Raw genomic sequence first — 23366 nt, 5'->3', positions numbered from 1 at the left:
CTTTCCAATAACCAAGATAGATTCATCCTAAAAGAAAGTTTGAGTTATCGTAGTAACAATAGGGTTATTTGTTTGTAACTAGGTCACGGATTCAAATAATGGGTTTGTGATCTTGCCCTTTCACTTCGAAAGGGTTCGAATTATGAAAACCGTCTCTTTGCAAAAGTACTCGAAGTATCACTCAACAATATATTACAACTTCTACATTAACAAGGGGGGTGTTAGAACACAGACAGATCATTGCTAACATAGTGGGAACACTTCAAAAACAGGCCTTGAACCCTCTTACTATCTACAAGAAATCCTGCGCTTTCATCCATCAAGTAGTCTTGTTCTTGAATGAAAATCCTTACATACTCCTGCCACATGAACCCTCTGGGCTCCATCCTCCTGCTCCTAAAAATTGTCACGTCGTTGATCAGATAATTCGGTCCACACTCCTTGCGTAACAACGTTTCTCCCTGCTGGAAAGAGCATATCTACAAAGATCTATTCAGAAGTAGAACACGGTCACAGACACAGTGGTTCAATTTGGAACACCAAGGAGTACTTAACATGCCAAAAGGAATCACAGTTAATAGCAACTTAAAAATCAAATTTGGAAAGTGAAAAATCTGTATGGTTCACCCCTCATACAAGGCAGTTTGACAATTGTTACAACAATATGTCGAGCCTTTGTTCTACTATTTGGGTCGGCTACATGAATTCTACCTCATGATATTAACAAAAAGTGATATACAACTTGGCACCCAAATTTCATGCAACACACACAATAGACAACAGCCTCCACAAGATTACTGCTTCTAAAGCAGACAGATAGCAACCTAAAAGCATTTTGAAACAGCAATTTCTACAAATAGTGCAATATTGATGTACAAAGTACTAATCCACAAGAAGGATAAAAAATTACTATCCATTTAGTATTTACATCAGATATTGCAGATGAAACCAGACATCCTTGGGTTTTCAACTGGGGTATTTTATTTGTTCAAAGAAGAAAAATAAAAACAAGGCATTTTACTACTGGATTACATGCTTTGTACGTCAAGCCATCAGCTAAAGATTATTACACAGCATGTGATGTGTGAGTCTACACATGAAGGGTACTTCTATTGAGACTGAAACTACAAGCCATATAGAACTAACATTCTGAGACATTTCATGTGGACCTCTTGGACAATTCTGCAAAAAGTCAACCATTTTAAAGGGTCACGTGTTATGATGCGTTGAATTGAGAAAGTTGGCTCCGTTGTACTAGGGGTGTCCATGGGTGTGTTTTTCAATAGACCGGTTTGTCCTGGGTCAAAAAAATGGACCCGACAAAGATTGGTTCGATTTTCGATCCAAGACCTGGCCTCGGGGCCTGGACCCAACACAAACCAATTAATATATGTAAATAAATTAAATATATATAATATAAATACATAATCATTCGATGTTAGTTGTTTGTTTAAAGCAAATTGCAAACTACTTTAGTGTGTTTAAGTGCAAATTGTTTCCCATTGATATATCTTTTTTTTTTTCAAAGTTTATATAAAAGAATTTGAGATTAATTAGATTATTATATATAATTACAATCGAGAACCCAACAGAAACAACCCAACTGTTATTGGGATGGGTTGGTTCAATTTTGGGTCCAATTTTATGAATCCAATGGAGATCAGTTCGATTCTGAGTTGGTGCCAAACCTAAATCAACTCAACTCACAGACACCCTTAGTTGTACAACCCTTACAATAGATTAAAAGGGATAAACAATCTTTACAAATGGAGACAAACTCCCCCAATCAAAGTGGGTGTCACGTAGATAAGAGCTTAAATGACCGTTCTAAGTCAACTCTTCCCCTTGTAGTCTAATTCATTGATAAACACTAGAAGACAGATGATAAGTGCTTAATTATCTCATCTAATTCAAAGCCCACACGGGTTCTTCTTACATTCCTTTCCATGAGCCAGTCGGGGTTTTAAAAAGGGAAATATTATACCCACAAATAAGTTTGATAAACAGTGATCACAAACTAACATGGCACAAATTCATAATAGTCCTACCCAAAATTAACAATAGTTCTACCCTCACAATAATGGGTAGTAGATTTATTGTTAATTTTAGGTAGGACTATTATAAATTTAGATAGAATTATCATGAATTTGTGTGTCACATCAATTTGTGAGGGTTGTTTGTCAAGCTTATTTGCAGGTATAGCATTTCCCCTTCAAAAATCAGCTGCTGCTCTTCACAATGGCTGTTGTGCAACAAGTTCGGAAGGTGCTCACAAGACATACACTTGTACTTCTGTAAAAGCCCAAAATTTTGGGGGAAAAATAATAAAAATATATAAAGTTATAAATATGTATATATATATGGCGATATGTCTTATATAAAGATATAAATATGTATGTATGTATATATATATATATATATGGAGAGATATCTATAAGACTATAAGAAACATAGAAATTAGGATAGTGGTAAGAAAATAATAACAGTAATAACTAAACTAATTAAAATAATCCAAAACCTATTGGATGATAGACTTTACAATGCCAGTTCTTGATGGATTAGATGTGTATAATGAGTGAAGATAAAGAGTTTGAAAATTAAGATTTAACACATCTAAATAATATATGGATTAGCAATAATGTAACTTGAATAACCAGCTTTTGTTGAAGATGGATTCTAATGGTATTAGATATCCAACAAATTAGATGGGTATGCAAGTATATAAATGATATAGCTACATTTATTCAAATTTTGGATACAAACCAATTCCTTATCGAAGATGAACTCCATAGGATTAGAAGTCCAACAGATAATTAGAAATATATTTATTCAAGTAGATATATTAAAAGATAATCTGAAGCATAAACAAAGAAAAAAAAAAGGATGAGATAATGAAACAGACATACACATATATTATGATAAAGTTGTGTATAGCCAAAATTTGGAAACAAATACATATTAAAGATAAAAGATAAAATCACATCCATCTAAATTTTGAATACAAACTATTTCCTTGATGAAGAACTTACAGAACAAATCCATATTGGAACATAGATTGCGTCAAATCCATGAATACATTTTTGTCATTCTCATCCAAGATATTTTCTTGTTCTTTGCTTGTGTTCAGCAAAATGATTTGATTTGGAAATTAGTAATTAACTATATCCAACAAATATTGAAATGAAAAAACATAGACCATTACATATTTGGTACCTTAAGTTATTTTTACTAGTTCATTCTTTCGTGGTTTAGGCTATTCTTATTTTTTCTTACCAATAAAGAACAAACTTTATAAAACAATACATTGTGCATAAAATTGTAGTTAGAATCCTGTTTATTGGTTTCTCGTGTCAAGTTTAGAATTTTTAATCAAAATTTTCATTTCTTAACAAATATTTGAAGTTAGGTTGGACAATCCCACCTAGAGGGATTAACACTTGATACCTTGCCATTTGTTTTAGAAAATATTTAAATATTTATTTTTAATTACTTTAACTGTCAATGAAAAAAAAAAGATTTTCTATATGATTTTATTTAAATTTTACTCTCACTAAACAAAATCCTAAATCCACCCTTGTTCCAAATGTTTGTCCGCCGTTCAACCAAACATATCCTATTACCTCTTTAATTTTTTTACTATCAGACATTTTACAAACACTTGGGTGAGACCTATTTGTATCTTGAGATCTTAAACATTCATTGATTAAATAAATAAAAAGTTTATTCTAATTCTAAAGAAACAAGTTGAGAATCAATTAATAAAAACAATGTAGATTTCAATTAATAGATTTCAAAACTTTTTATCGTTAAGTGTTTTAGAATACATATGAAAGCTTTTAATCACATTTTTTTCCCTATCGTGTAAAGAAGAACTATTTTTCTAATACATGCACATACAAAACTATAATTTACTATTTATCATGTTCTTCCTTGTTCCGGTCTTAATTTTCTTGAACATTGGCAAGTCAGTGTATACGGCATTTTTCATGCTTCTTAGATAGGAGATAAAAGCAATGTTCAAAAAACTAGACTAGGGCATTGAAAAGGGATAAGGCCAAAGGTCTGTTGAGAGTAAAAATAATAATATAAAAGATAAGTTAATCCTCTACCTACTAGCTTAAATCTTAGATGAGATGGTAATTGACAATTTAACATGATATCAAAGCAAACAAAAGTTTTGAATTCAAACCTCACCACAAACCCCATATTTCATTTGTTGCATGTGTTTGAACCAGCTCTGCAATGAAGCCTAACCACATGTGAGAGGGCATGTGGAGTAAAAATAATAATATAAAAGATAAGTTAACCCTTTATCTATTAGTTTAAAGTTTTAGATAAGATGGTGATTAACTTATCAACAAGGTCAATGGTCAAACCAGATTAATAAAAATATAATCATTAAAACTATGATCTAAAAATTAAAATTCATCACATAACTCTATAATAAACTTCAAAATTCAAGTAAATTAATACAAACACAAACAATTTGATAAACATGTTTGAATGCTAAATCAAAAACTATCATTCAATCTAAAAAATTGAAGCATGTGTTCAAGGTATTGTACTAAAATAGCCCCTAAATATACAAATATAAGCCAAATTTACATCACAACAAAATATAAAACATACATGTGTGTGTGATGTGAAGGTGTTGGAGAAACAAATAGAGCTCCTAGAAACTTCCCTTTGTGGCTTAATGTGAGCTAAGGGATTTAGTTCCCTAGTGAAGCTTGGTGGCTAAAGTGATGTGTTGGGTTCCCTAGGTATTGAACGATAGGAATGATGATTTGGCATTATCGCTACTTACTTTCAATACTTTGTGCATTTTCATTTTAAGATCAGATGATTCAACATATGTCAAAATAATTTACACTATTAAATAAAAGGTAGTGTAATTGAGAAATTTGTCTAAAAGTTAATTACAATTCAAGGGACATGATTCTTTGTGAATAGACATAACTAGTTCAAAAAGTTATAACCATTTACAAAGAGATTTGGTTTTTGGATTTAGTTATGTTTCAAGAGATATGTCTTTTGGTTTAAGTGAAGAGACATGTCTTTTGGTTTAAAATTCAAGAAATATACTTTTGGGGTTTAATGTTCAAGGGACACAACTATTACAAACGGACATGTTCTTTGGTTTAAATGAAAGAGGTATGACTTTAGAGACAAATGAACATGTCCTTTCACCCATTATGAATGGATGAGTCCATGTCATTTGGAAGTGTGAATTACTTTTCATTCTTTGTAGCGCCTCGCTCTTCCAAAGCATTATTGCCTCAAAAACTAAGGAAATATTTTTTAAATTACATATACACCCACCAATTTACATAGATTCCCCATCTTAACCCCTCATAAATGTAATTTTTAAAAAATCAAAAAAAATTCTTAAAGTCCCCAAGCAATAACACGCCAGAAGAGCAAGGCCTTATAGTTGGTATCAAAGTGAATCAAGGAATGTTCACTTAGCAAGCAAATCGAGGAATATTAGAGTTTTGAAGAAGAATTGCCTTCGACTTGTGCAATTTTTTTTTTAAACTTCTAATTTGGGTTTGCTTGAAGCACGGAGAGAAATATTGAACAAATAGAAACGAATTGTCGAGCTGTAGCATCTTGGTGGACTTGGCATCATAGAGGGAGGGCCACGACGGGAAAGGATAGCACATTTGACTTTTTGGATCCCATAAACGAGGTGGTGATCGATTTTCCACCTGATATCGTATTACCTCACTCAAATCTCTTCCAAGTAGATTATATGATCAACCTCTTACATGACAAATAGGTTCCCATAACACAAACAATCAATTATGACAATCAATTCGACAACTATTTAGAATTCACCGAACTCCTACGAGATGAAGGAATGATGCAAGAAATCAAGGAAGATGAAATGATACCCAACAAAGAAAGGAGGAAGAAGGACCTGAGGAGTTAGATATGTTGAATCATTCCAGCATTGAGGTCTTCTATGAGACCAAAGGCGCGGAAGTGGATCGACCACTTAAAAGGGATCAAATGATGATTGACAAAGAGGACCAAAAAAAAGTTCCTAAGGAAGAACTTGTCTTTCTTAGGTGAGTACTCCGATTAGTATGATCCCAATGAATACTTAAATGAGGATTTAGAGTACACTTTTGACCCCTTAAGAGCCTCAATAATTTTTTAATCAATTGAACTAGTTATAAATAAATCAGTATACTCATAATAGAAGAAAAAAGGCAGCTTATACACGACTATTTTTTTTAAACGAGTATTTTTTTTAATGGAAGTTCAATGAAATGCATTATTCTTCTTTTATGAGTTGAATATACTTGACTTAATAGTAATAACCAAAGATGGTTTGAAAGCAAAGAGAGCTCACGAGGAGCGAGCATGGAAACCACAACAATGAGGAAGGAAATAACCAGATGGAGCAATTGATGGAAAACATGTTAGGTTTCATGCAGGGACTCCAACCTATGATCCAGAGACCCAAAAATGTCGAGTCCCAAGAGTCAAAACTCTACTCTAAATCCTCGTCCTAGTACTCAACAAGATCCTCCTAATCAGAGTGCTCGCCCAAGAAATCAACAGGTTCTTTCTCAATCAAGAGTATTCGCCCAATACTCATAGGTCTTTTTTGTCAAATTCATTTGATCCCTTTTGTCTTGCCTTTGGTCTCATAAAAGACCTCTATGCTAGAGTGGTTCAACATATCCAACTCCTCGAGTCCTTTTTCTTCTTCCTCCTTTTCATCGATATCATTTTATCATCCTCAACTTTTTGCATCATTCCTTCATCTCACAAAAGTTCGGTGAATTCCAAAAAGTAATCAAACTAATTGTCATAATTGATCATTTGTGCTATGGATGCCCATTCATTACACAAGAGGTTCATCACGTAATCTACGACTTGGAAGAAGATGTGGGCAAGGTATTACACTCAGCTGTGGAATCCAAAAGATCGAATATGCTATCCTCCACCTCCATAAACCCCTTCTAAGATGCCTAAATCCACCAAGCTACTATAGCTCAACAAGTCGAGGGAAATTCTTGTTTAAAACTCTAATATTCCTTGATTTGCTTGCTTAGAAAGCATTCATTGATTCGCTTTGATACCAACTATAATGTTTCGTTTTTCCAATGCATTATTGCCTAAAAAATTAAGTATTTTTCAACATTATATTTACACCCACCAATTTCCATAAATTCCCCTCTTAACCCCTTAACAATAATTAAGGTGACTAAATGAAGTTCTCCAAATAATGTACTTTAGAAGACAGACTTTTTTAATAATATTCCCATATTTGGATAATTTTTCACGGTATTGTTTAATTTCCTTAAATTGGAGAGATGTAATGACTAAATTTTATTTAATTGATGCTTTAATTTTTTATATTAAATCTCAATAAGGTTCAATTTAAACTATGTTCCTTGTAGAACTCTGATTATTTATCTTAATTGTTGTTAGGGGGCTAAAAAGGGAATTCATGAAAATTGGTGGGCATAAATGTAATTTAAAAAATCTTGAATTTTCAAGGCAATAATGCATTGGAGGATTGGGGTGTTACATTCTCTCTATCTCTTTCTCTCTCAAAATAAAGGGGAATCTTCAAAAATTGTTGGCCATAGATTTTCGTAATTTTGATAAATTTTGGGAGTGATTTGTTGTTAGCCCTAGAGGTGTGCATTCAGTTATAACCGAATCAAACCGGGCCGAAAATACCTAACTGAACCTAGACATAAAACCAAACCAAACCGATTGAACCTATTCATTAATCGAAATAACCGAAACCAATGTTATAATTGGGAGCACTGACAATCCAAGAAATCACCCTAAGAACCAACAAATATGTTCACTCTTGAACACTCTCACAATCCTCTCGGTTTAGACACAAACATCACAACAAAAAATAAATGTAATCAAAACATAATAGAAACAAGAAACGCAAACCACAAACATGAGACAACAGTTTTATCCTGATTCAAATTGCAATATGCAATCCTACATCCAACCTCTAAAACCTCCCAAGAACAGCCTTCCTTTGATTACCAGAATGCGATCAGTACAAACCCTCACGATTACAAGTCTTCAAGATTACAAATAACTATTTTATTACACAACCTTTTCTCTTCTACTTTCTCGTGAGAATGATACATTTTCTATGCCTATACCATTGTCCTATTTATAGAATAATAGGACGATAACTTCTAGGAATCTTATAACCAATATAGACATTACCGATTTTGACCTCCCAACCTAATTATAAATACATAAATACAAGCTGGTAACCGCCTATCTATATCCTCTAAATTTCAATGCATTCTTATTGTCTATATTCTGGATTTCTCGAGACAACACTCTAATAACCAAACTAACTGAATTTGAATTTTTGGTAACCGAACCAATATAATTGCCTAAAAAACCAAACCGATTAGCACAATAACCGACCATAACCGATATACCAAACCGAAGACAAGTTACCTATCTGAATTCAAATACAATAAACCGAACACACAGTATCAATCAATCTAAACACACATAAATGAATATAAACACACAACATCCATTCACAACATCAATCTAAACATCAACATTCATTTATTTACAGAAGCCTTTGCATCCAAATCTAAAATTGAAGGGAAATTGGGTAAATTTCATTCATGGTTAATAAAATGGCATTAGTTGATTTCTACGATCATTCACTCAAAGTTACACAAAACCTACCTTGCAATACATATCATTCATTTGTATATGCACTGTACAACTATATATATACACATATATGTACCTGTTAACCTTCAAGTCTAAATCAATCAAGGAATTGAAGTGGACGGAAGCTTCGATATTGATCTCGATACTGTCTCTCTTCTCTCCTTTTGTGCTCTGAATATGATTGCTCGAGGGAGAAGAGATGAAGGGGTGACGACGACGGTGTTGGGTCTATCGGTCTCGCTTATCAATGTTAGTGGGGTGGGTGACTACTCAGAAGCCGACAGCAATAGCGATTGGTTCTGACGACGAGGGTTAGGGACTTAGGGCTTCGATTCACTCTCTCAAGTGGGATTCAGGAGCAAGGGGGCTGGGTTGGGTGGGGAGGGGGGGCAATAGCGATTGGTTCCCAGTCTTCAGACGGACGGCAAGGGTGAGGGTTAGGGTTTCGAATCAATTCGCTCTCGGGTGGGATTGGGCATTTAGGTGTAGCGGGGCTCGGTTGGGTGTTGGGTTGGGGAGGTGTTATGCGGGGGGGCCAAGCAGTTTGATTCAGTTTTTGCGGTTATTTATACTGCAATAACCAAACCGAATTGACTACCCAATTTTTTGGAAAATTGGTAACCAAACCGAACCGACCCAACTGAACCGATCGGTTGGTTCAGGTTACCCAAACTTTTGCACACCCCCTAATTAGCCCTACAACAATTCTAGTGAGGGAAAATAACACCTTAATGATAGTGGCTCACCTTGGTTAAAATCACGTTATACAATCTCTTCCCCCCCCCCCCCCCCCCCCCCCTCTCTTTCTCTCACTGTGTGTGGATCTTTTGACTTTCTCACTGCCAATATCGCTAGCGAGCTCACCCCTTGGGCACCAACCTCATGCCTTTTGCCTCCACCAGCAAGTACAAGGTCTTCTACTCTCAGGATGTGAAAGGCGATTACCATAAAAAAAATTGGGGAAAATCAGGGGGCTTAGTGGTTGAACTGGGTCCTAGGGAACAGTCTGGCGGTTGGTTCCTTGTTTTTCAAGTTCAATCGGCCAGTCTAATCCAGTTTCAGAACAGTGGATAAAAGTTTAACTAACCCTAAGACCTAAAAACCACAATTTACTATTCTTGTACATGCTCAAAAAGTTGGGAGCCATAATAAATTAGGTCTAAATAACTGCAGTCAGATGCTACTGCAGCTACTCTACTCTATCCAGTTGAAAAAGATAACAAAAATTAGGTCTAAAACTACAAACAGATCCAGAAAAGGCAACACACTCACATCCACACTACACAAACCCCAAAGTTACAAGCAGAAAAACAAAGACGCGTCAAACCCATCAAAAAATGCATCTCTTTTACTTACTCAAGAAAATTCCCAATCATATTAATCAAGGAAATTAACCCTAGAAAACTGAAAAGATCGAACGAGCTCTTCAGGACCGAAGAAGCTGTAAAATCGTGCAAAATTCATCGAGATAAATGTAGCTAAAGTTCCAGAAGGGATTGATTACCTATCTGTCTCAGGAGAAGGCCTTGGCGTGGTGCAGAAAGGCGGCGGAGCAGAGGATGGAAGCAACGAAAGCGAAGATCCCCAATCCAATCACCAAAGAAATTCCCGCTACCACAAGATCCACTAAGCACTGAATGCTCACTCCCATTACCATCTCCGATGTGGATGTGATTCTGTATCTATGCTCGCAGCAACTGGCTCCTCCACGGGATCCTCAAACGGCTCAATGGGTCTCTCTGAATCACCATTCATACAGAGAGAGAGAGAGAGAGGGAGTTGTCCACGTAGACGCCTTGAGGACTGGGATGACTGACACATAATCATCTGATTCATCTTAATATATTTTTATGTTTAATTTTTTTATTATTAAAATAATTTTTTGAACTAACGTTTAAAATAAGGCCTATGTGAAAATATTATTAATAAATAAATAAGGGATTGAATATCATAGTTCTGTCTCTGAGTATTTATAAAAAAAAAAAAAGACGGGTTGACATAATCTTTAAATTCACACTAATAGATTTTTATTTTTAATTTATTACTATTATTAAAATACATTTTAAACAAAAGTGCAAAATAAGATCGGCATGCAAAATGTTATTGATAAAAAAAATGGGAGATCAATAATCATAATTCTATCTGGATACGAGTATTTATAAGAAAAAATAAGATTGATTATTTTGATATAATCTTACGTTAGTAAAATAAATAAATATATTAAATAATTAAGTTGTGTTTGATATATCAAAACAAAGAAAAAAGGAAAGAAATTCGCTCATTCTTTCATTTAGTTGGTACGAAAGAATTTAATGGCTCGTTCTCTCAAAATGGTGTAAAAGCTTTCTATCACAAAATGGATGGAATCACAAAATGGATGGAAAGACTTCTCATTCCATAGAGTATGTATTATAATGACAATTTTATTTTTATATTTTTATCTTAATTACAAAATACCACGTATATAAGTCAAAACTCCATCATTTTTCACCATTCATCAAGCCATTATGTGTGAAAACCTCTTCCAGTCATCGCCATCTACCACAAATTATATGTCCCTGAGGGGTTATTGAAGGGCACCAAAAAGACAAAAATGTTCTCGTCCAAATTGTAAATTTGCAAACCTTGTCATCGTTTTACTCGCTTGCTCTCTTCTCTCTCCCCTTCCCATGGTCTCTGATGCAACTGCCGACTGCTGCTGCCATCGCCTTGTCATTTCACCAACTATCGTCGCATCCTCTCTCCACTGAGGATGCAACGGCGATAAGCAAGGCGAATGTAGCAAAAGTTGACGATTGCATCATCAGTCATGGGAAAGGAATAGAGATGAAAGACCAAGCGGGCAAACCAATGGTAGGATTTGCAAATTTGCAATTTAGGTGAAAGCATTTTTGTCTTTTTGACACCTTCAGTAACCCCCTCGATAGAATTTGTTGGGCAATGTAGAAGAGCTTGCCTGCCACTACCACGCATCGCTATCTACCCCTATTGCCATTGTCGATATAGGTTTCTTGCATATTTCATCGTCTTTCACTTTTGATGAGGGGAATACTCTCGGGCTCATAATTACCCAATACCCTGCAAATCAGCCAATGATAATGAAGACATGTGTCCGCCAGAAAATCAAGCCAAAGTCATCATTTAGCCTAAATCTGAGATGGACATGTGGTAAATCCGTCCCAATAGAACGACTGGCAATCATAACCTTTGCTCAACGAGGACTTCTCGACATCCTCGGCCTCAACTATCACTCCGAAGTTCATGGGGACGAGGATTAGCCCAACCCTCTTGGAAACCGATCACCATATCCATTCCATCGAAGACCATGGCTTCGCAATTGACGAAATTCCTATCCCGAAAGTTCAAAAGACAGTTTTCCAGTTCACCAACATAGGAAAGTCCAGCAAAAATTCCTTTGACGCATCGAGGTTATCTCTAATTCAAAATGAGAGATCTTATCTTAACAAGAGGGGGAATCACTTTATAAATTCAAGTGATCAAGATAGGTGGAGGGATCTTTTTTCTTCGGCTTCTATTAAATACTCTAGTTTTCATAACTTTGTAAACTAATTTGAGCGTCAGATAGATCACGGGAGAGCGAGTACCTATCCCTTTTTGCAGATACTTAATCTAAGACAGAAAATGATGATCGGCTATGTAGCTTCAACTTTGAATCACCATTTCTATCCATGTTCCATTATTGGTTAAAGCAATCCCTTGACACATCCAAACCAATTCTGGCTAAGAACCACCAATAACTTCATTTCCTCTGCCATCGGGTACTCCCAGTGTCCCCCTCCTCATAACTAAATTGGCTGGAATCCATTGGCACCACTATAACCCACCATTCCTTATTTATCTGCCAAAGTTCACTAATAACCACCATCCCTGCAACCTTCTGTCTCTTCCTCACAAATTTGGTTGAACCCACAGCATCCTACCTCTCATCTTCATTCGCCATCCATAGCAACAGTTTGTCTTCTCATAATCAAATCTGGTTGAAATCTTACTCAAACTTGCCCCTCATTCGCCACTGGCACCATGGTGAACCACCCTCCTGGCTTCCTCCTCCGTCACCAGCACCACCATTTGCAGGTTGCAATTAAATAACTTTTTTAAAAGTTAAATAAATTTCTATTATGTAATTTGAGCTAAAATTGCATATTTTTACACGCACTTGATAATTATATGATTCTTTTTATAAATTTTTTAATTTTTTTATTATAAAATAACTTTTCTGTCAAATAGTTAATTCATTTTATTAAAATGAAAAAATACCAAACATAATAATATAATAAAATAATCATTCTATTCATACTCATACCAAACATTCTTATTTCCCCGGTTTAATCTTATCATATCAAATATAACTTAAAAGAGAGAATGTGACGTCTCACATTAATTAAAGATGAAATATCACAAATATACACAACCCTCAACTATTTACATTTAATAACAATTATTTTTAAGACACCTAAACAAAGAGCCATTTATAGTCTTTAGCCTTCCTCATAACCACCCCCAAAAAGCAATATACGACTTAATACAAATGTGATAAAAGGTAAGTAGGATAAGTAGGAAGTAGAAAGATGACATTTTGGTAAACCCAATGAGTCACACAAAGTCCAATTTCATCTTGATCTAGATAATATTAAAAATTTGAACTTCCACTTTCCAATATCATATACTATTTTTTTCCCCAAATTTTTTATCAATTTTTCTATATTTATCTCCTACCATTGGGAAGGGCTAATCCCACACCAATGCGAGTCGAGAGTGAACAATAACCTATAAATAAATGATCACTTTCCTCAACAAGAGCCTGTTTTAGGATAAGAACGTATGACCACGCTTGTGCACGTCTTTTAGTCAAAATGAACAATATCTCGTGCAGAATGCAACCATATTTTAACCGTAACGTTCACTGTTTAGTTTTGCTCTCACCCTTTGTGGAACTACTCAACAGCCAAATAAATCATTATAGATTCCACAATGCACATAGTTTCTTGAATCAGCAGGACTCAGAAGTATGGTTTCAAGATTAAGTGCAAGTAACACTGAGAATATAAAAAATACCACAATAGCACAAAGCTAAGGTTTTTCCTTCAGGCATTCCAGTGTGATGTTGTTTCCTACAAAATTTGGCTTGGCTCAGGTAGCAAGCTTCAGGGTCCATGCTATTCCTCTACTCGCGGTGAGCTAAAGTGATCATATGTTAGATCCTCTTATTCATGAGATCACTCGATTTTTGCAAGTCAAACCAGACAAAGAGTGCATCATTCTCTTCAAGAAACTAGCCTTCATTTGGTGCAATCTGCAGTTAAAATGCTTGTTTTGTCAACATGACATGGAATCAACATGATCTGAAGGAATGAACTGAAACTACTCCTTTGGCAAGTCTACTTGAAATAAAAGACCACGATGAATAATGGCTGGTGCAAATTCAGGTCAAGTGTTAAGCTGTTTTGGAGCTCTGGCATAACTCATTATCTGAAATGATGGACCTTGAGCATGAACAGTAAAAATATGAGATAGCAATGGATTCCCACGAACTAAAACCCAACGGGTCCAATGCCTGCACGAACTTAAGAGAGAAAAAAGAACACGAAATTATACTTCAATAAGATTCAGAAGAAGCAAACTAGGATTACAAGAAGGCAAGTTTGTCACCTGATGTCGGCATAGGTTTTCTAATCGGGACGGGCTCTGGGTCCTTGATGTCGACAACAACTGCATCCGATGTCAAAAATGTTCTGGCAACAGATGCTGCATGCTCCAAACAACATCTAACTACCTGTTTTGTATTGATTGATAATCAATATAAATTGTCTGCAAATACACAGGAAATAGGCTAGATTTTCATGTATAGTTCAAAAGTGCTTGCATCTCTTGATAATCATAAGCTCTCAACCTGCATTGGTTACCAAGTCTCCACCCTAGCAGCACAATTAGGCCAGAAAAAGACACGGGTTGATAAAAGAAGAGGAAGAAGAAGCTTTAACCATGACTCAAGGAGATGCGAAAGTCAAGAGGTATTAATCATGTTTTGATGTATTCAATAGACCGGGTTTCTGTCATACAAAATAATGATAAAAAAAGTTAGGGCCCGTTCATTTCTGTTTTCCAACTACAATTTTTTATTGAATAATTAATTTCCCATTCAAAAATAAAAAACTTGATTTTCTAATTTTTCAACTTTATACAATGAACTAGAAAACATCATAAACATCCTTTTTGATTTTTTTAAATTTCCTGAAAATAAATGCTATGACTTTTTGAAACATAAAATGTTAAAACTTATTTAGTTATAGAACTAGAGTAGAAAACTAGAAAATGTTTTCTGAAACTGAACAGGGCCTTAAAGTTCTTGGTTCACATCTAACTTAGATGCCAAAGCAAATTGATATATCTGCTACTTTACTTAACAACATCCAAATGCATGTGTTGTTTCATTTTTCAGCATCAACATGTAAGAATCTCAATAGCTCTTGCTACATCATAAAGGTATTGGCAGGTGGCTGATAGAGAGGAATAGCAGAATAGAATCAATTTAGCTGACCACAAAAGGTTGGGGAATGGCTTAGCTGAGTTAGGTTTACTACCTTTGATGGATCAATAATTCCAGCAGCCATTAGATCCTCATAGTGGTCTGTTGCAGCATTGTACCCATACCTTAAATCGTGATTGGACAGAACCTGCAAAGGCCACAAACCTCAGCAGAGCTTTTTACTAGATTGAACTCCACTTTCAAGTCAACTTTTTCTTATTTTTATTTTTAACTGTTATTTTTGCTTGTTCTATAATATGTAGTTAGTTATATGATGTACTAATGAGAGGGGACCTTATCTATAACAATGTTGCCATTTACACCAGCATTCTTAGCTATCTGCCTTATAGGATAGGTCAAAGCTCTCCTGAAGATCTCGGCTCCAATCTGCATGTGAAATAATAGTAATATGATAGATTTCATGAAATGGCGTCCATTCAATCGAATTTGAGACTTCTTATCAAATAAAAGAAATCAGCACTTCCAAATGAATGTAGTATCGTTATTAAGTTTCATGCTGAAGATTGTTAGTTCACTAAGGGCATTCCAAATCCTAACAGAATATTGAGTTTGAAAGAAAAGGGTGCATAAAGATAAAAGAGAGAGAAGATTAACCTTCTGCTCTTCATCGCCCAGAATTTCCTTGATATGATCTACTTTTGAAGATAGCCTCAAAAGGCTGCAACCACCACCAACAACAATGCCTTCCTCAATAGCTGCCTGGAACATGTAAATTCAGAACTTTACAAGAAGCAGACAAAATAAACACTAAAATATATTTGGAAAAAGAAACCTGGCTACCTTAGTCGCATTAAGAGCATCTTCAATTCTCAAATGCTTATCCTTCAGCTCCACTTGTGTTTGTGCTCCTACCTGATAAGTGTTCCATGCAATTAAATGTCTCATTCTATAAGCAATCAGTTTCAGAAAATCAAGGTTATCAAGATTCCACTACCATTATTAGTTCACCTGTAGAATGGCAATTCCTCCAGATAACCTTGCTATTCGTTCATTCAGTATTTTCTTCTGAAATTTTTCTTCAGTGTTCTGGGAAGAAAGCCAGTCCATCAGTATTATCACAGAAAAAGAGAAAACATTCATCTTATGGTACTAGTGCATGGATAACAGTTAACAGAATATTCTATCGACCTCAACAAGCTTTTGAATTTGAGAAATTCTCTTCTTGACAGCCTCTTGAGTGGTTCCATCTGTTACAATCAATGTAGAATCCTTAGTTATCACCACCTTGGTAGCACTACCCAGTACCTCCTTTCCAGCCTTTTCAAGGGACAAGCCCATGTCATCCCTGACTACAGTCCCTGCAAAACACAGCAAAGAAGGGACACATTATACTCATAATACAAACCAACTAAACATGTCAGGAACTACAACAAAGTGTAAAGTTAAGTGACTTTAGGGTAAAAATGTATGGCCACAATTTGAGCAATTTCACATGGATGTAAAGCACTTTGAAGATCTAGAATTAACTAAATTTAAAATATTCCATGTCTAACCACATTTATCATGATATTATCATCCCCACTGCCACAATCACAATGGTCATTGCCATAAATTTAGGATTTACCAGAAATGACAGACACCCCTTCAAAAACTGAAACAAATAAAAAATTGGCATTTGCAATTAGGTGTCTGTTGGCATCTTAAGTATATAATATCTTAGTTGTCATAATGTCGGCCTTGAATCTTTTAATTAACTAGAAGCACTATTAGGTGAAAGACATAAATTGTCATGTAGTTTAGTGCTACCTCCAGTCAAGATAGCGATGTCATCTAAGTAGTGGCTCTTGCGCTCACCAAAGGCAGGAGCTTTAATAGCAGCTGCCCTCAGCACGCCCCTGAGTTTGTTCCTAATTACTGGAGCCAGAGCTTCCGGCTCAATGCCCTCTGCAACTATCACAATTGGGTATTTCTCCTTAACAGCATTGTCCAATAATTTAAACATCTCCTTTGGGTTTGTGATTTTTTTGTCGACCAGAAGTAACTGCAACCAAAGAATTGCACACCCTGTGAATACTCCACAGGAGAATGTTGAATTGTTCGAGAAAGCTAACATCCTTACCTTGCAGTCATGGAACTCCACTATCATTTTCTGCCTATCAGTTACAAAGTAAGGGGACAAGTATCCACGATCAAAATGCATTCCTTCTACAATCTGCAAAGCATTCTCAGCATAATTTCCTTTCTCAATTGTAACTACACCCCTTCTTCCTACTTGTTGAAGTGCGTCATATATCATGTTTCCTACGGCATAATCATTTCCTGCACTAACAGCTGCTACATCTGCAAGCTCATGATCTTCCACCTGTGTTATAGTCAATATGCTGATAATTTTGGCAAGCATGGATGCATGAGCTAATGACTAAATGCCTGCTTACGTTTTTTTTTTTGCAAATTTTATCCTGAATACCTCTCTGGACATTTGTTTGAGTTCAGAAACAAGGGCCTTTGCAGTTTTCTCAATTCCTCGGGAGATCTGAATGGGGTTCAGGCCTGCTGCAATAACCTAGAGAATGGGACCATTCAGTACATAGCACATAAGAAGTGGATATGGGCAGGAACAGAAAATATTCACTCTTCTGAAACCTACAGAACTGCAGTTCTAACCATAGAAAGGAATTCAGGAAGGTAATTTATCAGTTCCGCTTATTAATAAATATATAGAAAGCCTACTTCTCAACTACAGTGGTCTCTGTACTCCTCTTTTGTCGATGTGCCACAGGTACTTCTAATATGATGATCCATTGCTCATATAGTGGCATTGCTTTCATACCTTCACACCTTCAGCAATTAAACCTCGAGCAAGAACTATTGATGTAGTGGAACCATCACCAGCAAGATCATTCGTCTTTGCTCCAGCTTGTCTCACCAATTTCACCCCAACGTTTTCCAAAGGATCTTCCAGCTCTATCTGATTGAAACAAATTAAAGTTATTTAAGAGAAGATTCACAATCCAAAAAGTGTAAATTGATGAGCTGCCTTCATCTCATATAATAGAGGATTCTAAAAACTCAATTATTATTATTTTTTTTTGCTAGTCTAAAACCTCCAGTTTTGATGATTTATAATACCATCACAAGCAAGGATCAAAATATTGTTTCAGCGTATTGTTTCACTTAGCTTGGAACAAAAACATTTCAGAAAAAATAAGGGAAACAATAAAAAAATTGGAAGTGCATCAAAATATTTGGAAAATAAAAACAGAAGCCACATGAAAGTTCATAAAAAATCAATATCTATGTCCACAAATAATGCACAGAAGTGATCCCAACAGAGAACAAAGATTATCTTGAGCTGGGTCACTGTTGGCATGGCAACTTGACTTTATTAAATTGTTATCCAACCTTTGATTCTCTACTTATTTCCACTGAGGCGAACTGTACTATCAATTTCATTCACATTGCATCTTGATGTACTATTTTAGTACAAAGTTTCTTTGCATTTCTTCAAACATATTCTGAGGGCTACTTCCTGTTGTGGGCTTCCGTACTATGTTTGGCCCAAATATTTTTGGGTTCACTTGGATGTCTTGGTTTGGTTATGCCAAGTGGCCCAACAAATATTAAGCCCATTCTCTCATTGATGGAAATCTTGAAATTCTTTGTATATGAAAGGCTTCTTATGAGATCTCCAACTAGTTGCGTCGCATGTAAAAACAGAAGTTAGAGAAAGTGGCATATGCGATAAGTTGGAGAGAGAGAGAGTCAACAAAAAAGAAAGTCGTTTTTGTAGGGTTTAGTGATCTTTATCCCTTTGGTTGGTGATTTGTTCTTTGATTTGGCTGAAATTTTGCAGGCTTGTTGAGCAGTGACAGGGATGTTTTCTTTTGGGTAGCCGACATGCAACTAGAAAGAAACTTTAAATATACAGCTTGACTGGAAATGTACTGGTTTTCGAGATGGGTGTTATCAAAATCCACCCTTGTAACATTGATGGATCAAATTTAAACCTTGAGGGCATGGTAAAGAGGGTTTTCTTCCAAACGAATGAGAACTTTATTGCATTGATTATGCACAAAATAAGGCCTCGAGATGATTTTCAAAGCCAGTCCAAAATCTTCATTCTTTTATTGCCATTTTGACCAACCAGAAATACAACCAGTTCTTAGTTCTGTTCAAATTTAGAACCACTACAGTCAAGATCTGATTCATCTGAATCACAAAGGTGCAAGAACTATTGAGAATCAAGAGAGACTTAGGTAGAGGAATTGAACTCTCTACACTGGTGAAAAAAATGAATACACCTACTCACTAAGGCCTATCTCATAGATACAAAATAATTTAAAAAATCAACCCAATAAAAAACTTCAAAAATATCAAAACCTAAATCTGTCTAATATTTCACATCTATATTAGATTCTGATCCATTTTCTTCATCTTCAACTTGATACATCCTTCAAGACACAACCCGCAACTTAAATCAGAATTTAGAACAAGGATTTACCTCTTTGAGAACAGTTTCACCATCATTGACAATCTTGGGAGGCCCATACTTGTTCTGCAACACCACGTTCCTGCCCTTTGGACCCAGAGTTACTCCCACCAACTCTGCCACCAAGTCCACCCCTGCCTGCACCAAACCAAACAATTCCAATTCAACCAGTAAAATTCATTCAATTGGGAGAATCAAAGAAGTAAACATTGCCCGTGAAATGTGACCAGGAGCTTTCTAGTGGCTGAACCATCATGGTTGAAGTAGAGCTCTTTGGCCATGGCTCTTGCGTTCAGGGCAGAATAAACTGAAGGTTTCCTTGTGGATACGGGCAATGATTGGGTGTTTGAAGTAATTGCTGAGATGGGGGTGAGTGAAGATGCCATTGTTGTTTCAGTTGAAGAAAAAAAATCTGACTCCTAAATCTGGAAGGGGCTTAAAGGGCACCCCAGATTATGAAATGGAAGATAGGATCAGAGTGAGTGAGAGAGAGAGAGGGAGTGGAGAATATCTGGAAGCCATTTTGGCGCTATCCAGAGAATGCGAATGGTTCGTATACTCTTTGGCCGTTCACATTTCCATTTGAATCAGATCGAATTGATAATTTTGGTTTAGTCCGGATCAGATAACTTTGGGGTAAATGACACCCAATCTCACTAAACTTTAGTGTTTTTTATTTTAATCACTAAAATTTAATTCTTTTCAATATCATCGTAGAAGTTTAAAAAATTTTGTAATGTGATCATATATAAGATTTTCTGATTAATGTAGCAAATAATAAAAATTATTATACAACGACAATCAATCCGAATGTGTCACATATCAATATATAATAATATTATATTAAAATATTATTACACAATATTTTTATTATTTGTCATATTACTCACTCCGATTATACAGTGGCTGAAAAATCTTATATGTGATTACATTACAATTTTTTTTAAACTTTTATGATCATATTGAAAATAATTAAAATTTAGTAATCAAAATAAAAAATACACTAAAATTTAGTGATTTTTGGTGTGATTTACCCGATAACTTTGATTCCATCTTAAGTTTTAACTAAAAATTGAATAAATATATATATATTATATGTATTGTTGCATATAATGTATGTGTATACATACAGATTGTCACTCTATACATGCATACAATAGTGTAATAAAATATTGGATATGTATGTATTTATTTCTATATTTTGTTAAATTGTTTGATAATACAAATATGTACGTATACATTTTGATTAATATGCATACATAGTAATTGTGGAAGACATTTGGATCATTATAAATAAATAGTAATTCTTTCGAATATATGACTAAAATACTATTCAAATTATAATTCTTTTTATTTTATATATTTTTTTGTAGATGTTCACTTAAACATTTATAATTGTGGAAGACACTTGGACCCTAATCATCTTTTATTTTATAGGTCTCTCGGAAATTAAAGATTAAATAAGAATATTCTTAAGTTACAAATTTATTATTGTATATTAATAAAATAGTTATAAAAAATGAAAAAAAAGATAATTACTTGTGTTTGCAAGTTAGAAAACACACTTAACAATTAAATTTATTTTTTTAGTTTTTATGGATAATATTTGTATGACGACGAGTGTAATAATGTAATGGTTAAACTTATATATTTTTTCAATACTTTTATATTTTTTTTGGTAATTTAAATTTTTTGTTATTTTAGTTACATCAATATATCTACATTTCAAGTAAATTTAACTTTTGAACTTTTATTTGGTTGCAATTTGAAATTTTTATTATTTTAATTATATTCATTTATAAACCTGCATTTTTTATTCAATTCAACTCGTATACTTTGACGCATAAAAAAAATTAAATTGACTCATCTTACTTTATATTTTTATTTACGTATTAAAATATATGAATTAAATTAACTAAAAAATATAAATATATGAGTGTAATTAAAACAATCAAATTTTCAAATTATCATACAATTTTTTTTAAATAGATGAGTTAAATTAATTCAATATATATAAATAAAATAATATAATTAAAATAATGAAACACGCAAAAAAAAAAATGAAGATATATGAGAAAAATATAAATTTCCCTATTATTAATAGTATGAATGGATGCGTCAAGTAGAGGGTGCGATTTTGTGCACCTACTTTAATGGAGTTGCACATAATTTTCATCAATTTTAAGGGATTTTCATCTCTCATATCTTATTTTCTCATTTCTTTCACAACAACCCTTTCGTTGTCGTTGCCTCTTGCGTGTTGATCGACGGTGAAAATTGGTCCACCGTGATTCGTCTTGCCCGCACTGAGAAAATAAATATGGGAGAGAAGAAGAGGAAGCACACAAAGGTATTTTTACGTGGTTCTGCCAGAATGAAACTTACTCCACGACTATCATCTGGTTATTCTAACATAATTACAGTGTGTTATTATGGTTGTTTTTCTCCTTCTTTATACAATGGTTTTTGTTGGGATTACATAGATCTTATCACATGCGCAGCGGAATTAAAATTTAGTTTGTAGATATCCCGTTTTTCAAAAATTATGGTTTAACTAATTGGAAACAAAAACGAAATGTTACCTCTTTTGATAAAATCCGATTTCACCGTTAGATTTCTCGCCTTTTAATCCTCCAAGTGTAGGATGCCGAGTCAGTTCACCCGAAATCACTTATATCTAAGAATTTTCAAAGAGAATGATAAGCAAATAAAATTTTCATAAAAATTTCTAACTTACCTCTTTGGATTCAAAAACACTTATTCAAAACTCTCTCAACCTTCAAGTGATTTAATAAGACATCAAGTGAAGTAAATGAAGAGATTGAGAGCTTATATATATACATTAAATGGGTTGGGCTTCTCAAGCCCATTCTATTTAATGTAATTGGACAAAGCCCAAATCATTTAAGTTAACTTGAATCCAATAGTGCTATTGGGCCAAGCCTAATGTGCTAGCAAAAGGCTCAACCCAATTAATGATTAAACAATTATATTCATAATATAATTATTTAATTATTCTTATTTATCTTATAAATAAATGCACTATTATTAGTAATTATAAAATTACTAATTTATCTATTTACTCTTTGAAAGTGATTTATTTTTGGGTGGGACTTTCTGAGTTCACAAATAAATTAGCAATAAGAATAATCAACAATTAATTCTTGTAAATCACGAGTGATATCTAGCAATATATCATGATTACCCAATTTATTGGAAGTGGGTATTATGAATCTTTTACTACGTTATCATGCAATTTGGTCCCTCTATCATCCTATATCCCAACAAGATATGAGATCATGGTCAATGGGTCGAATCTCTTAATCTCATCATATGACCAAATCCAAAATCAATATTGACTAATTATGACACAACCCATATGGAACAAATTCCATCGTCATATTATCTCGACCAATAATTTATCAAGTGATTACTGAATCGCATAAGATATCTTCCTCATAAATCTCGAGATGATAGATTCCATGCCTGATACACACATACCTCATGTATCACTGAATCAGGCACATAGATACGTATGATTATCCTTGATTAGAACAACCACATAATATCACTGATATCCTAATCCACCAATACACAGATATTCATGTCATCTCAGGTCTAAGGACTAGTTGCAAAAATCGTAACTAACATTAAATCAGTGACTCGTGAGAAATA

At 34.4% G+C, this 23366-nt stretch overlaps 2 protein-coding genes across 21 annotated transcripts; both read right to left on the bottom strand.

Annotated features, from left to right (window-relative positions):
* Positions 1 to 54: 54 nt before the first annotated feature.
* On the bottom strand, positions 55 to 10484 carry LOC127806559 (uncharacterized). 14 transcript variants are annotated; one of them, XR_008024436.1, is made up of 3 exons: positions 10199 to 10484; positions 4190 to 4237; positions 55 to 489 (listed from the first exon to the last, which is right to left on the bottom strand). XR_008024436.1 is itself a non-coding variant. In XM_052343929.1 (2 exons), exon 1 carries the CDS (start codon positions 10349 to 10351, stop codon positions 10208 to 10210), a length of 144 nt encoding a protein of 47 aa, XP_052199889.1. In that variant the 5' UTR covers positions 10352 to 10484; the 3' UTR covers positions 55 to 489; positions 10199 to 10207. The 14 variants fall into 14 exon arrangements, 7 of the variants coding, with proteins under 7 accessions (XP_052199889.1, XP_052199888.1, XP_052199892.1 ...); XR_008024441.1 differs by having other exon boundaries at positions 55 to 479; XR_008024437.1 differs by having other exon boundaries at positions 4195 to 4237.
* Positions 10485 to 13658: 3174 nt separating this feature from the next.
* LOC127806866 (chaperonin 60 subunit beta 4, chloroplastic) lies at positions 13659 to 20255 on the bottom strand. Of its 7 annotated transcripts, none has more exons than XR_008024524.1 (15): positions 19919 to 20255; positions 19704 to 19829; positions 18033 to 18170; positions 17638 to 17765; positions 17322 to 17583; positions 17009 to 17243; positions 16391 to 16560; positions 16211 to 16288; positions 16043 to 16114; positions 15857 to 15961; positions 15536 to 15628; positions 15297 to 15389; positions 14365 to 14488; positions 14178 to 14269; positions 13659 to 14008 (listed from the first exon to the last, which is right to left on the bottom strand). XR_008024524.1 is itself a non-coding variant. In XM_052344420.1 (14 exons), exons 1-14 carry the CDS (start codon positions 20075 to 20077, stop codon positions 14247 to 14249), a joined length of 1806 nt encoding a protein of 601 aa, XP_052200380.1. In that variant the 5' UTR covers positions 20078 to 20255; the 3' UTR covers positions 13659 to 14246. The 7 variants fall into 7 exon arrangements, 4 of the variants coding, with proteins under 4 accessions (XP_052200380.1, XP_052200379.1, XP_052200381.1 ...); XR_008024522.1 differs by having other exon boundaries at positions 14098 to 14278; positions 19919 to 20254; XR_008024523.1 differs by having other exon boundaries at positions 14178 to 14278; positions 19919 to 20254.
* Between the last annotated feature and the right edge of the window lie 3111 nt (positions 20256 to 23366).

Source organism: Diospyros lotus, chromosome 7 (genome assembly GCF_014633365.1).
Source record: "Diospyros lotus cultivar Yz01 chromosome 7, ASM1463336v1, whole genome shotgun sequence".
In the NCBI taxonomy this organism is placed as follows: Eukaryota; Viridiplantae; Streptophyta; class Magnoliopsida; order Ericales; family Ebenaceae; genus Diospyros; species Diospyros lotus.
The sequence above is the reverse complement of the archived record's forward strand: the minus strand, read 5'-3'. Positions and strand labels throughout refer to the sequence as shown.

What these genes read in the sequence shown, in the direction of transcription:
- LOC127806559 (XM_052343929.1), bottom strand. Translation starts at nt 10,351, where the DNA reads ATGGTAATGGGAGTGAGCATTCAGTGCTTAGTGGATCTTGTGGTAGCG.
- LOC127806866 (XM_052344419.1), bottom strand. Translation starts at nt 20,077, where the DNA reads ATGGCATCTTCACTCACCCCCATCTCAGCAATTACTTCAAACACCCAA. An exon ending in CAGCCACTAGAAAGCTCCTG is followed by an intron (nt 19,830 to 19,918) that starts GTCACATTTCAC and finishes GGTTTGGTGCAG; the next exon opens with GCAGGGGTGGACTTGGTGGC. An exon ending in GAGGAATTGCCATTCTACAG is followed by an intron (nt 16,115 to 16,210) that starts GTGAACTAATAA and finishes AACACTTATCAG; the next exon opens with GTAGGAGCACAAACACAAGT.